Genomic DNA, 15263 nt, shown 5'->3' on the forward strand with positions numbered 1-15263 from the left:
TAAAATTTAGAATTACGAATTTATAATTTGGAGTCTAAAACTTAAGATAAATATAATAATTTTTAAAAAATAACTAATATTGGTTGAAAATAATTGACTCCCTAACATTACTCTAACTCTTAAGTGTTGGATAACAAATGAATTTATATTCTAAGATAGGAACAGAGACAATGGGTTAAAAAAATCAAAAATCAATTACAAGTGGGAGGGGAAAAATGGTGGCTTGTTTCTATCCAAAACAAGCAATAAAAAATATGCATTATCTACCATGGCATTCATCCTCCTTCTGGCTCTCCATATCTCTCTATCTGTCCACCAAATTACTCTGATAACCACTGAAAATGAAAAACAACCCAATCCCCTTTGAAAAGTGACAAAGTTCAAGGGATATGAATGCAACTTTGACCTTAGAAATATACAATATGCACCTTCCAATACCAAATGCAATGCTCAAAATCAATAAGAGCAAGTGGTATTAGTGAACAGAAACACAAATGGAAAGCCTGATATATCATCACCAATATTCAAGACTTCAGGCCTTCAACTCCAGATGGTTCTGGAGATATGGATGACATATCACCACCAACATTTTGGAGGCTAATCTCCGAGCCGGTAGTTCCCGAATGCTTTAAACTACTCTCTCTTTCTATTCTTGTACTAGAGGCTGCTGGAATTACTGCTACATCGGATGAACTCTGACGCCAACTACCAAACAATGTAGCGTTCCATGAGCCTCTCGATGAAGTTGATCTAAGCCGAGCAGAACTGGAATTTTCTTCCCTTACAACTTTAAAAGGGTTTTCTAAAGCCCGAAGAACATGTCTCATTTGGGGTCTTCTTGAAGGTTTAGGATTTAGGCAAGTCCTGGCAACAATGGCCACTGCCCACACTTCCTCTAATAAATCCTCGTCATCAACGATAAGAGATGGATCCACTATTTTTGTTATACGCTCCTTGTCATAAATAGTAATGCAAGGTAGAATCTGCTCCAGCCATTCCTTCGCTTCGGCATCACTGGCTGCACTGATTCCCAGCTTGCCAGTCACCAGCTCAAGTAAAACTTTCCCAAAACAATACACGTCATAGGCACAAACCGATGTTGATGAACCTGTTTTCAAAGGAGATAAAATTCATCAAATTATAACCACTTTCAGCCTAAGAGAAGTAGCAATGACAATGAGATGTGCCCAGATTTTTTTTTTTCTCTTTTTTTTCCACATGACATAACAATGTATCTTTCACAGCTATTGCCCAAAAAAATGCCACTTGAAACCAATTTAGATTACCATATAACATGATATTTCTGCTAGACCAAATTATATGTTGCCACAATCCCTCACAATGCAGTCAAAAGGGGAGGTTGATACTTGAAAGAGGTACTATGCAAGTGTGATATACAATCGAAAGTCAAGACATGGAACTATAAAAACGACTGCCGAAAGTAAAGTTGAATTTGTACTTACCAGATGTGCCTTGTTCAGAAGACCTGACACATAAAAATGGAAAACCAAACATTAGATAAATATTATTCTATTACAAAAATATGCATTTGGAAGATATGACTTGTCAAAAAACTTGATGCAAATCAAATGCATGTTAGTAGAGACAAAAGAAAAAGGAAAGAAAGAACAAAAAACTACTATATGATAATTCAATAATAAGATAATCCAACTGCATCACAACTTATTTCCCAAGACAACACTTCGGTACTCAAAATGTGAACAGATTCCAAGGTCTTACTGCCCGTAAGTTTCTACAGGCAATTGATGTTTTAAAGGAATCAACTCTGAATAAGCTAAAGCAATATAACTACACCCAATAGACAAAGCTCAAAAACATTAAAATTTCAAGAAGAAAATGCATAAGGAACTAGAGATCGCAGTCTAATGCGGATTTCAACCACATGCTAATGTACATTATGTGTACTAGTACTACACCAGCATAATCCTATGCTGATATATACCAAGCCTAGTTTAATTGAAGATGCAAAAGAGATGGGTCCACAGGGTCCATAACTGACATACCAAGACTTTACTGATTAAGTTTTAAACCGTGAATTATGAAACAACTTTCTTTTCCTTATGATAAAATGGATTATGCAAACAAATTAGTTACAATTATTAGAAAATCTAGCACACAAAGGACGCATTGCAATTTTCAAATACTTAACTCAAATAAATCAACTTCTTCAAAACATATGCATCTTCCACCAATAAACAGAATAAAGAATAGTCAAAGAAAGCACAATAATGCAATGCAAAATGAATTCTCAAAGACCTGTCAGATCATGTTCATGGTATTTATCAGATACAATTGTTAGTGGAGTACTTACTGGGGCAACCGTAGCAACCGGGTAATTTTGCTTTGTTGAGTATCCCCATCTTGAGGGCATGCTTCACTTAGACTCCCTAACCGAACTTCGTATTTATCTTCTAAAAGTATACTGCTTGCTTGGACATCTCTACAAGAATTAGGTGAGTTTTCATTACAAGCGTTTACAATTTGCAACATATTCAACAAACTAACAATAAAGACAAGAATTTACAGAAAAAACGGAAAATTTCAACCATACATCATATGAAGTTTCACAATAGACAAGCACAAGGATCATCTATTCTTAGCAAGATGGGAGTCTGGACATACCTATGAACAATTGGTGGATTACATTCATGATGTAGATAAGCCAGGGCCTCTGCTGCTCCAGTAGCAATTTTTAACCTTGTTATCCAGTCCAGTGACTTCAATTTATCATCTTCAGACACCGTCTTTTTGTAGTGCAAGCAATTCGACAAGTCCCCATTTGGCATAGCTTTATAAATGAGAAACTTTTCATTCTCAGTCTCTAAGCAGTGACCCAACAAGGGAACAAATCTCGGATGAGAAACCTTATTGAAAAAATCCAATTCCGACAAGTAAGCATCCTTCTGAGTTGATCGGATGTCAATCCTTTTGATTACTACAGGAATGCCACTTTCCAAAACACCATTAAAGAGGTCCCCACTGTGACCATGTTTAATAAGACTTGCATCACTGAAATCACTTGTAGCCTGAAGTAGTTCATGATATGAAAATGAATCTCCTACACTCGAGAACTTTATTGATGAACCAGCACCGGGATGTGGAGGACTGCCTCCAGCTGGGGCAGGACCCACGCCGTTCCCCCTTTGACTTGAATTACCCCTCTTACGAATGCATAGCAGAAGCAGAATGAGTAACAGCAGCAGCACAAATAAACCAACCCCACCTGAGATTGCTCCAATTAAAATTTTAGTTTTATTGCTCATTCCGGAAGCCTTTCCTGCAGAATCTCCCGTTGAATTCGGACGTCCAAAATTATCAAAAGCGAGGCCCCTTGCAGCATAAAATGATGCACATTCTGCTAATGTCCTCTGCCCTGTCACATTTCGGAGGCAATTCCTACCTATAGATGCATTAACCATGAAGTCCAGAACATTGCCTTCAAAATAATTGCCTGACAGATCAACAGAACTAAACCTTCTAAGCATAGTAGTAAGGCCTCCATAAAACATGTTATGGGAAATATTGAGCTGCCCAACAGTAGCATTAGCAATGGAACTAGAATTTGGAAGCCGGCTAGTGAAGTTATTGCTGGAGACATCGAGGAAGCTCAGTTGTGGCAGAGACCAAAGCTCTACAGGTAAAGCACCAGTGAAATTGTTCTGTCTCAGCACTAAGAATTGCAACTTAGATAGTGTCCCAATGCCAGGGGGAATTGACCCGGATAGATGATTAGCCGAGATGTCAAGGGAAGAAAGATTCCCAAGAGATGAAAACCATGTTGGCAAGGATCCATTAATAAAATTCTTGGAGAGATCAAGAACTGAAAGTACTGAGAGTTGACCAAGACTATTAGGAAGCACACCAGTTAGATTGTTATCAGACAGATAGAGGCTAGTCAGGTTGGTTAAATTCCCAACACCAGGCGGAATAACACCGGTTATGAAGCAAGACCGAAGATCAAGCACACGAAGTGAATGGAGCTTCTGGCCAAACCAATCAGGGATAGGACCGGGAAGCCGGAAATTGGAGGCATTGAAGGACTGCAAGAGGGTCAAATTGGCCAAGGCTTCTACAGAAAACTGTGGATTTCGCCGACCAATTCTGGTTCTCCTAAAGCCAGAGATGTTGATCCCAACAACTCTACCATTCTGGCACCTTACACCAATCCAGTTTGAGCAAGGATCAGCCTTTCTTGGCCATTCCTTGGACCTCAATCCGAGCGAGGACCGAAGTTGAAGCAGTGCTGCTCTTTCAGCTGGTGAACTCAGTTGCTGAACCTGCTGCTCCAATGTGAGCTCAAAATGAAACAGCTTCAACCACAACAACAAGAACAAGGGAATAAACGATACTATGTTTCGCTGATCCACCATGTCTTATTATCATTATCATTCACCGCTGACCAAAAGATCCAGACATGTATGCATTCTGTAACCATAAATGGAGGATCCAGATACCCAATAGGCCAATTCAGAAGGGAGAAAAAAGAAGACTTTTTAAAGAAAAAAAAATATATTATTCTCTCTTTCTCTCTCCCTCTCTCTCCCTCTCTCTCTCTCTGAAAAAATCTTAACTTCCACTTTCCAATAGGAAAATAACAGAAAGATATGAAAACTCTTACCTCAGTCGCAAAATAAGGCTGTTGAATCTTCAAACTTTGGTGTGAGTGTGACACTCTCCCTATTTCTCTATCTACCTGTTCTATATTTTTCTATAACTCTCTCTCTCTCGCAACGCTTCAGATTCTTCGGTTGACGAAACCCACCAACAAAAGAACGATTTTTAAATTGAAAAATATTAAAAGAAAAAAAAAAAGAAAGGGGGCGGAAAGAAAAATAAGAAAAAGAAAATGACAAGTTGAATAGAATATGACACAGCCAAAGTAGCAGTTAGGCTCTGCCACAAGAGAGATGAAGAAGAAAATAACAAAGACAGAGTCTTTTTCAATTTCTAAAAATGGGGTTTTGTTGAATCAGAGTTAATGGTGGTGGGTTCTTCTTGTATGTTGGGCATTGCAAGATTGAGTTTGAAGTTGCAGAAGGAGCGCAAAGGAGAGTCAGTGTAACACTGATGCGACAGCGTTTTGATTCTGTTTGACTCCGGCTAACCCTTTCAACTCTCTCTCTCTCTCTGATGCAGTGGCAGGTTGGAAATTGCCATGGTTGGGTTGGATTTATGTTGGATGTGTTTAACATGTTCCATTCGAAAAACTCAACATCGCTGTTCCAATAAATCAACACCTTATATTTTTGGTGTCATTCATCAAGGGTTCATATTTAAAATGTATTATAATATAATAATATATATTTGATTAACATTATAGACCTACAATTACATGAAATATTATTTTTAGCAAAAATATTAAGTGAATACTTAAAATTCAGTCATCAAATTAGTTATATATTTTTTATATTTTAATATATAATTTATATGTATATTTGATTTAAAATTTAATATTTAAAAATACATAAAATCTTAAAAATAATCTTGTTTGAAGTATGGTAATTTGTGCTAATGAGTTATAACTCAAATGGTATAAGTCTCTCCATACTCATCTAAGAGGTCGCGAATCTGAAGTCTCGGATCTAAAGTCTTCCTGTCTTTGGTAAAAAAAAAAAAAAAAGAAGTATGGTAATTTGTAAAAGAGATATTTTTATTATTTGGAAGTTATTTTTAGTTAATTATAAAATAATAAAATTACCAATAATGATTTACGAATTTGAAATATAATAGCAAAAAATTTAAATGATAGTAATGCTGATCATCAAATAAATATATAATAATATTTATAAATGATGCTTTCAAATATTTAAAGTAAATAAAAATGAAAAATTAATAATATACAAATTAATTTAGAATATTAATAATAATTAAGCAGCATTATTACCATAAAATGACTTAAACGAAACAATATTACAAAATCAAGAATTTATTTGTCTAAAAAAAATCAATTACTTAGTGGTAATTCACTTTATTTTTTGTCTAAAAGGTTTTTCTTTGCACAACAAATAAATAAATAAATAAATATCAAATGGTCCAAATTACTAAGGGAACATTATAGATGCGTCCATGTTGTTTGTGCAGGTTATGCTTCTGTTTGATAAAAGTCCACAACCACAGCTCATTACTCATTAGTAAACTCTCCTGCATGTGTTACTATTTATTATTCATTATATTATTAAGATTCAATCCTAATGATTATAAATATGATTATCTTAATTAACCACTTTCTACTTGTTACTGTTTGTTATTCTCTATAGCTTTTTAACTTGATTAGCATAGTCATATTTAGACCAATTTAAATTAGTTAAATAATTAGTTTTTTTTTTGTCTATTTAAGTAAGTAGAGTTTAAATTCTATTTTGTATATAGAATAATATATTGAACAACAATAAATTTTAAAATAAATTTTTAATTCGCAACATATTAGTCCTTGATTTGACGCTTTGTCGCATTGGGGTATTTCTACTTAATAATTACTGATACATTTTTTTTGTGTAATCTGCATACATTATTATAAATGTTAAGTTTTCCACTAAAATTAGTTATATGTATGGATTTGATCTTTGTAAAAAGAAGAAAAGTGTGATTTGGTTCAATTCTTTATAAAAGTAAGTGAAATCGATCTCTGTTATTATTTTTTATTACTATACTTGTGTATTTCTAAATTGATTTGCATATATTTAATTAGATAATCATTCAAAGTACATAAAAATCAACACCATTCTCTTATAATAATATGAAGTTTTGATTAAACAGAATAACCATCTCTGTCTAAGTTGCCTTGCCCTTGGATTGCTAATAATCAATAGTACACATTTGAAATCATCCAAAATTCAAAAGATTAAATTTTTTTTTAAAGAGATGTTATTTTACTAATATATTTTTCATATCTATCTTGAATTTTTAAACTAACACTAACTAATTCTTCACTTCTTTTTACTAAAAATATTTATCTCCTATCATTTTCTTTTATTAATAATTAAACTGTGTATGACTACATAAATAATTAAATGGTTGTGTGTGAAAATAGTACAATAGCATCATATTGAAAATATTTTTTAAAATCTATTATCAGAGTTTTTAACAAAATCTTCATCGTTATATTAGATAATTAGATTAGTATAACTCATTAACACGTCTTAGTTAGAGTTAAATCATAATTATAATTTATGATTAAAATCATAATTTAAATATTTTAAATGGAATAATTTCATTTAGAAAATTTATAATTCAAACATAATTTTTATATATTTAATAGCTCATTTGAGTTAATACACTTAATACCATATTTAAAAAAAATGAACAATACACATCATATTACTTATTTATTAATTAAATTATTACAATTTAAATTAATTTTAATAAAATAATTTAAAATTATAATTTCAATCTTATTACGTACATGACACGGGATATTACACTTGTTAGAGTTAAAAAATACATCATATTATTATGATAGATCATTTCTAAAAAAAAAAAATTTCGAAATAACGCTTTAATATTTTTCTCTTAAATTAACGTGATAGACTTTCTTTATAATATGCACACACTATCTTATTCGAGTTTATGTTGTGTGTTGCACGAGTTTATTGATATTTTTAATTAAATTATTTAGTTAACAAAAATTATAATTGATAACCTACAATTAGATATAATATGTATATATTCTTTTATTTTCTCTATTTTTATCTTATCTTTTTATTTTATTCATTCATGACAATTCTACTTTATTTTTTTTTCTTTACTAAAAAATTATATATGATTATATCATTTTATATACCAACATACTATATATAACAATTAGATTATTGTGTAATTCTAAATTAGAATAGTAAAACTAATTTTTAAAATATGAAAATAAAGATGTTATAATATTTTTAATTATATGTATCAAATCTAATTATATAATTATATGAGTATATATATGAAAAATAATTAAGAGAATATAACCAAATAAAGTAAATTTCTGTAAAGAAATACATGTACAAAACAGAAAATTTATCATAAAAAGCATTAATTGCTAAGTCAAGTGAATTTTACATTTTTACTGATTAGCATTATTTTCCTTAGCAAATGAATTATATAATATCTTATGTTCTATGTGCACTAATTTAATTTGGGAGGGAGATTTGTGCAATTTAATGATTTGTATTCAACTGATGAACCTAATTATTTCACATTATTGTTGAGTGTTTGGTAGCTAGACCGAATTTTTAATGCACATTATGGATGGTTTGGTGTGCACTCTCGATCTTGAATACGTTTTATGAGTTTATGAAATGTTTGGTGCTTGGAATTTTTTATGAAGCATATTTTATGGTGAGATAATAAATTGTTATGAAATATTCAGCTTGGGAACTAACTACTTGCATTGCAAAATAATCTACTTCTTTGTCTAGTTATCTTTTTATAAGGTCGATTTTTTCCTTGACTATATATATATACATTAAAAAATGGAAGGATTTTATAAAAAATAAATAAATAAAAGTTTTGAATATCATCATATAGTAAATACATATAATTTATTTTAAATAGAATCATCTCTTTTTTTTATACATTTTTAACAAGTATACTATATACTCAATGATCTATAAGATTTTGGAAAAATCATCCCCACAAAAACTAGCTCATGGTGTTGGTCTTCCCATATGTAGGATTTTTGTTCATATTTTAGTTCCAGCAGGCATATAACATAGCATCCCCTTTTAAGAGTTGGCGTTTCGATGGCTTCACTTCACTTTTTGTCCGTTAGAACCTTTCACCCTTAATTTGCAGATAACCCTTTTCAATGAAAGCACCAATTTAATAAGCTACAAAACATTGAGAGAATTATCCTCACAAAAATTAGCTCATATAATGGGAGAATTCAATATCTTATAAGACTCGTTTTAAGTACTGACTTCTCAACTTAAGACCTCTTTTAGGTATTAATTCTATGAAATTTGTAACATACTCATTAGTAAAAATTATAATTAATATTACACGTTGAACTTTTTGTTAAGCTAGACAGGGATATTAGTTTTGATTGACAATTCTGCTAGATAGACAACGAAAAAATTCTATTTAACCAAAAATTCTATCACAAATTATTCTTTAAAAAATTCTATTTTTACCTTTTACACTTTAACCATCCATCTTTTAACATTTTTAACGCTGCATATCCCCTCTCCAAATCCTCATTGCGCTATCGGTCCCTCCCTCACTAGCCAGCTTCAGTGCTGCCGAGCTTCTTCTCCATTAAACCGTCGGTTTAAAATGAAAATAATCATCTACATATCTAGTAAAATGAACATCCAGCAAAATTTATTGTATCTACTTAAATCCAATCCAAATTAAATAAACATCTACTTTAGAATGAAAATAACTATCCACATACCTAATAAAATGAACATCCAGCAAATTTCATTATATCTACTTAAATTCAATCTAAATTAAATAAACACCTACTTTAGAATGAAAATAACCATCTGCATACTTAATAAATTTTCATGGGTCCGAGTTCAAGTTCTTTGAAGCACACGTTTAAGTGGAGAGAAGTGGTGGATGAAGGAGGATCCAGAAGACGTGTTGTACAGTCAGTGTTTCTTCCGGTTGGAGAGGGACTTGACCTAACACATGTTTCCGGTGTTGGTAGAAGTCGTGGTGGTGCAAATAGGAAGAGATGGATTAAGCATGTTGATCAGAGATCTGGGGATGTTCACATTATTAGACGATGAATCAATGATGTTGGATTCGTGCACGTCAAATTTTCAATGCCGTTAGTTTTTCAAATAGGAAATATAGCATGAACATGGAAGGTATGGGTTTCGGCTACTGCTGGGTCTGCACAGGCTGCGAGGGGATAGCGGCGTCGGCGTGATGCGGCGGCATCGGACGGGTTGTGGGTTTCTACTGCGTCTAAACAGGGTGAGGGGAAACGGCGGCATTCTGCTACGTCTGAACGGTTGTCTCCAACGACGACGACTTGTGGGCGTGGACTGGAGAGAGACTGGATGGACTATGTCGCAGACATCAGAAATAAGGTTATGGTGAAATTGAAAGTAACCGTACGTAGTATGAATGTGTTTAATTACTAATCATAATTTTTTTAATTTTAAAATCTGATATTAATTAATTAATTAAAAATCTGAATTTTAATTTTAATTTTTTTAATTTATTATTCATATTGTTTATAATCGTTGTTTTCTGTACTTTCTCTTTGATTTATTTATTTACTACTCTGAAACATACATTTATAATTTATAAGAGGTTGAGAAATTTTATTTGGCCATCATTCAAAATCAAATTGATTGCCCTTTTTTTATACGAAATATTATGAAAATATCTAATTGATTTTATAAAGAGGAAAAACTCGAAGATGACTTTTCAAAGCAAGTGGATCAGAATTCTAAAACTGCAAGTTTGATATTTGTTCCTCAATTTATCTTTTTATTTAATTAAAAAGACAGCCGGAAAAACAAAAGATTATAGCAAATAGAAATTCTTTCCCATCTAATTAATTAAGGTCAAACAAACATATTATGTAGCTTTCAAAATGAAGGCCTTTCCCAAGATTTTAATTTTGTAGGCCTTTCCCAACATATTATGTAACCAATCTACGTCTTAGAAATGTAAAACTTATTTCTATTTTTAACATTTCATAATTAAGGTTCTTGAAAAAAACACTATTATTATTACTGTTTTTATATTTTTTTATATGAAATTATGAAAACGTGTATATATACCGAATTAATTAAAATATTAAAATAAAAAGTGAAAGCAAAAATCTATTTCTCTGGGTCAAATAATAGAAGATCAGATCATAAAAAATTCAGTCATCTATAAAAATTAATAAATTAGTGTAATTCAGCCTAGCCCGGGTTGATTGAGTATAAACAATAAACTTTGAAAACACATGCAAAAAGTCCAATATAATTAAGAGTTTAATCGCTAACAAGGGTCTTAAAATAGCTATTGCGTATACAATACATAGAAAAATTTAATAAAAATATAATATGTTTATATGTTCAAATGCATTAACATTGAATATCTCTAAACATTGTTTAACTAACTTCTATAATTAATATTGTTATGCTATTCGTTCTCAATCTCTCAGTCAACCACCAACTTTGGTCTTTCTTTTCTTAACCGTCTTTTTTTTTTTTTTTTTTGGTGTATGAAGATGGAAAGAAACAAAGCAAATACTATTTTATATTTGAGTGAATAATTTGTTGGAGATCAGCACAAAGTTCAAATCAAATAATATGATTAGAGTTATTTTTAGCATCATATCTAGCCATCTAATCATCAGCTCTATTTACTTCTCGAGACACCCACTCAACGTGAACAAGCCAAGAACAAGATAAAAACTCATAAATCTTGTGAATCAAATCTGTTACTTTAGATGAGTACATACCCACTTGTAAGCTCATGCATGATGGGCAGAATGTCAAGGCAATCTGTTTCACATATAATATCCATCAAACCGCAATCCCAAACTAAAACCAGCCCCCTCCAAGCAGCAAATAATTCACATCTGATGATAGACCAAAGAAAAATGCTTTCAAAGCAGCCCGAGATCCAATCTCCCTTAGAATCTCTAATTGTTTTGATATTATTTTTTAATTTTGTTATTAATTAATAAACTGATTGTATAACATATACCGTAAAAAATATTTTAATATTTATAATCAGGGACGGATCTATTTTTATAGATGTAGGACAAATATTCTCACTATAATTTGAAATTTTATTGAGTAGTATATAATAATAATATTTATTTGTCCCTATTAAATTATTAAATTTGATCCCACAATAATTTTTTATTCAACTTTCGACACTTGATAGTCAATTTGAGAACTTTATATTAGATATCCATTATAATGATCAATGTTCAAATTTAAATAAGATTAATGTTCTTTCTTATAAATCGACTCGAAAGAATATTATCCATCCATTTGTGTTTTTCTTTTGAAATTAGCTTTAATTTTTTTCATAATAATAACTACACTAATTGAATAAACTTTTTTAACTATGAATATCATCAAGAGCTAATTATATGAAAATTAAATTTTAAATGATTGTTTAATAACATATAAAGAAAAGAAGACATTTTGATTATATTGTCGAGATTTTAAAATATAAAATATAAAAAATTAAATTTTAAATTATATGTTATATTATTTAAATTACTATTTTAATATTTTAATTTGTAATTAGATATTTTGAAACCTAATCATATTTTACAATAACAAAATATAATTATAACAATAATTATGCTACGTATATATAAAATAATTATTTGTACAGAATAAATCTTAAAATACAAATTTTTAAATACAAAACACACATTAAAAATAAGTTAAATAATATATGTATTTATGCACAAATTTATAATAGATAATTTGATAACTAATTTTTTTTATAAACGTAATATTTTTATTATAAAAATTAATATTATGTTATATATATTTTGTCCCACTATCAAATTTTTTTGAATTCGTCACTGTTTAAAATGTTATTTATTAGTCACGGATAGAAATTCTATTTAAAAATTTGTCATTAACTAATAAATTGTTATATACATAAGACAAAATTTAAATTATTAATACTTATTCTTTTACGAATAATTTTTTACGAGGGGGCCGGGGATGCAGAAATGTAGAATTACAAGAAATCTTTGTTTTTCTGTCCAGATTTATTATTTTCAGTAATAATTATAAAAAGAAAAAGTTACATTTAATGTACATACTTATTATTCAAAATTCGTTGCTGAATGTTGGCTGACTTGGCTCCTAAGTCATTTTTTATTTTTCGAATAAATAATGTAACGAACTTTCAATTTTCAAATATTTATCCAATATCCATCTTCCTGCCAAAATAGACCAGGCATGCATGAAATAACATTTGTATTATCAACTATGTTAGGTATATATTAAAATTAATCATTATAATCAGCTATTAGTATAAAATATATATTAAAATATAAATATACATTAAAAATAAATTAAACTATATATGTATTTATACACAATATATTAATAACTGATTTTAATATGTAAAAAACATTTTTGTTGTACTATATATGTTTGTTTAAAGATAATATTAATTAGTGTAGGTATATCTTTAGAAGCCTCATACCGAAGCAATGTTCGAAATTCATATTCAACATTTAATTTTGTGTTGACTAATGAAAATTTATAGTTAGAAGCCTCTACCAGAAACAACGGCAGAGAACTGGTCCGAGTGGAAATGATTTGGGAACTTAAGTATGTGATTTTGTGTTTAATTAATTAGGGAAAATATTGTAATAGCAGTAAAAGTGACTTTTTAAAAAATCAACTGAATGATAATGTATTTTATATTATCAATTTGTTAAAATCAAAATACAAAATTAATTATGTATTGTCGTATTAACAAACTAACTAATTTCTAAACTTATTATTTAAAAAGTTATTTAATACATGAATATGATTGAATGATTATATAAAAAATTTCATTACGATCTATCAAAATTAAACTACTTAAAAATAAAAGAAATATGCCAAATGGGGTCAAAATTAAACTCTTACCATTAACAATTTCTAAAAAAAAAAAACACTTAAACAATATAGTGAATTGAATAAATTCTCTCAATTTTCTCTTTTTTTTAATATTTAATAAGGTTAATTGTGACTATATATATATATATATATATATTAGCAGATTGTTATTTATTTACTGCAGGCAATTAGTTAGCCTTATTTAGAGAATAATCTTTTTCATTAGATTAGGGATTTGTTAGTTTGTTAGCCTAGTCTATTAGTTTGTTAGACTGATGTGTGTATGTATATATATTCCACCCAAAGCTAATAGAGATGCAGCAGAAAATCATTTTTCAGTATCAATTTTGGTTTCAACATGGTATCAGAAGAATTTCTCATACTTCTATGCGTTCTTCTCTGATCTTCTTCCCTCTTTCTCGAACCTTCTTTTCCCCTTTCACTTTCCCTCTCTTCTCGAACCTTCTTCTATTTCTTCTCTTCTCTCCAACCTTCAATTTTCTTTCTGCAATGGCGGCGATCGATGAAGCCGATCCTTTTCTGCTCCATTCCTCCGATCAACCGAACCTTGCCTTGGTCTCGCAAGTGCTCACCGGTGACAATTATCCTTCATGGAAGAGATCGATGGAAATGGCGCTCAATGGCAAAAACAAACTTGGATTCGTTAACGGCACGATTCCACCGCCTGAGGAAGGTGCGTCTCACTCTTCCAAGCTCCGCTGGCGTCGTCTGAACGACATCGTCAGCACCTGGATTCTCAACTCTGTCTCCAAGGAGATCGCATCGAGCTTGATCTTTGCTGGTTCTGCTCATGAGATTTGGATAGATCTAGGTCACCGATTTCAGCAAAAGAACGGTCCTCGAATCTATGAACTGCGAAAAGAGTTAATCAATCTGAAACAGGATTCTCTCTCTGTCTCTCAGTTTTTTACTAAGCTGAAGTGTGTATGGGAGGAATTATGCCATTTTCGACCTTCAGTACGCTGTAATTGTGGTGGTGCTCGTGAATTTTTAGCTCATGCTGATGAGGAATATGTTCTTGTCTTCTTGATGGGGTTGAATGATGTGTACCATCAAGTTAGGAGCCAAATTCTGTTGATGAAGCCTTTGCCTAGCATCTCTGAAGTTTTCTCGCTAATCGTTCAAGAAGAGCGGCAACGAGGACTGACTCTTGCTCCTCCAACAAGCAATGAGACGCAACTGGCTTTTGCCGTGAAGAACACACAGTATAACTCCAAGATCCGTCTAGGGAAGAAAGATAAGCCGCTCTGTGCTCATTGCGGTTTACTCGGCCACACCAAGGATAAATGCTACAAGTTACATGGTTATCCACCTAATTACAAGAAGCAAAGTCCAGCCACAGTTCGGGTCAATCATGTGGACACAAGTCAGGACATTCCTCTTCAACTCACTTCTCAACAGTATCAACAATTAATATCACTCCTATCTATACAAGTTCCATCCACAATGCCCCCTATTATCACTGCTGAAGCTTCAAGCGCAGGGGAAGGTAAACTTTTCTCTGCTGCTTTAATTTCTGCACTTTGAGTTAAATCATGGATCTTGGATTTTGGCGCTACTTGTCATGTGACCTGTACTTTGGACAATTTCAAACCTTCAATTTGGTTTGCAAATAAGTTTGTGGTTCTGCCTGATCATACTCGCATACCTGTGCTTGCTTCTGGTTCTGTTTCTTTATCTCAAACCCTCACACTCACTGAA

At 31.2% G+C, this 15263-nt stretch overlaps 1 protein-coding gene across 1 annotated transcript; it reads right to left on the reverse strand.

Annotated features, from left to right (window-relative positions):
• Positions 1 to 126: 126 nt before the first annotated feature.
• Positions 127 to 5261, reverse strand: LOC112736884 (probable LRR receptor-like serine/threonine-protein kinase At2g16250). The gene is made up of 5 exons (XM_025786535.3): positions 4640 to 5261; positions 2644 to 4446; positions 2333 to 2461; positions 1464 to 1486; positions 127 to 1108 (listed from the first exon to the last, which is right to left on the reverse strand). The coding sequence occupies exons 2-5, from the start codon at positions 4389 to 4391 to the stop codon at positions 525 to 527; spliced, it is 2484 nt and encodes an 827-aa protein (XP_025642320.1). The 5' UTR covers positions 4392 to 4446; positions 4640 to 5261; the 3' UTR covers positions 127 to 524.
• Between the last annotated feature and the right edge of the window lie 10002 nt (positions 5262 to 15263).

Source organism: Arachis hypogaea, chromosome 13, assembly GCF_003086295.3.
Source record: "Arachis hypogaea cultivar Tifrunner chromosome 13, arahy.Tifrunner.gnm2.J5K5, whole genome shotgun sequence".
Classification (NCBI taxonomy): Eukaryota; Viridiplantae; Streptophyta; class Magnoliopsida; order Fabales; family Fabaceae; genus Arachis; species Arachis hypogaea.

What these genes read in the sequence shown, in the direction of transcription:
- LOC112736884 (XM_025786535.3), bottom strand. Translation starts at nt 4,391, where the DNA reads ATGGTGGATCAGCGAAACATAGTATCGTTTATTCCCTTGTTCTTGTTG. An exon ending in AATCCACCAATTGTTCATAG is followed by an intron (nt 2,462 to 2,643) that starts GTATGTCCAGAC and finishes TAATTCTTGTAG; the next exon opens with AGATGTCCAAGCAAGCAGTA. An exon ending in TTCTGAACAAGGCACATCTG is followed by an intron (nt 1,109 to 1,463) that starts GTAAGTACAAAT and finishes CTTTGAAAACAG; the next exon opens with GTTCATCAACATCGGTTTGT.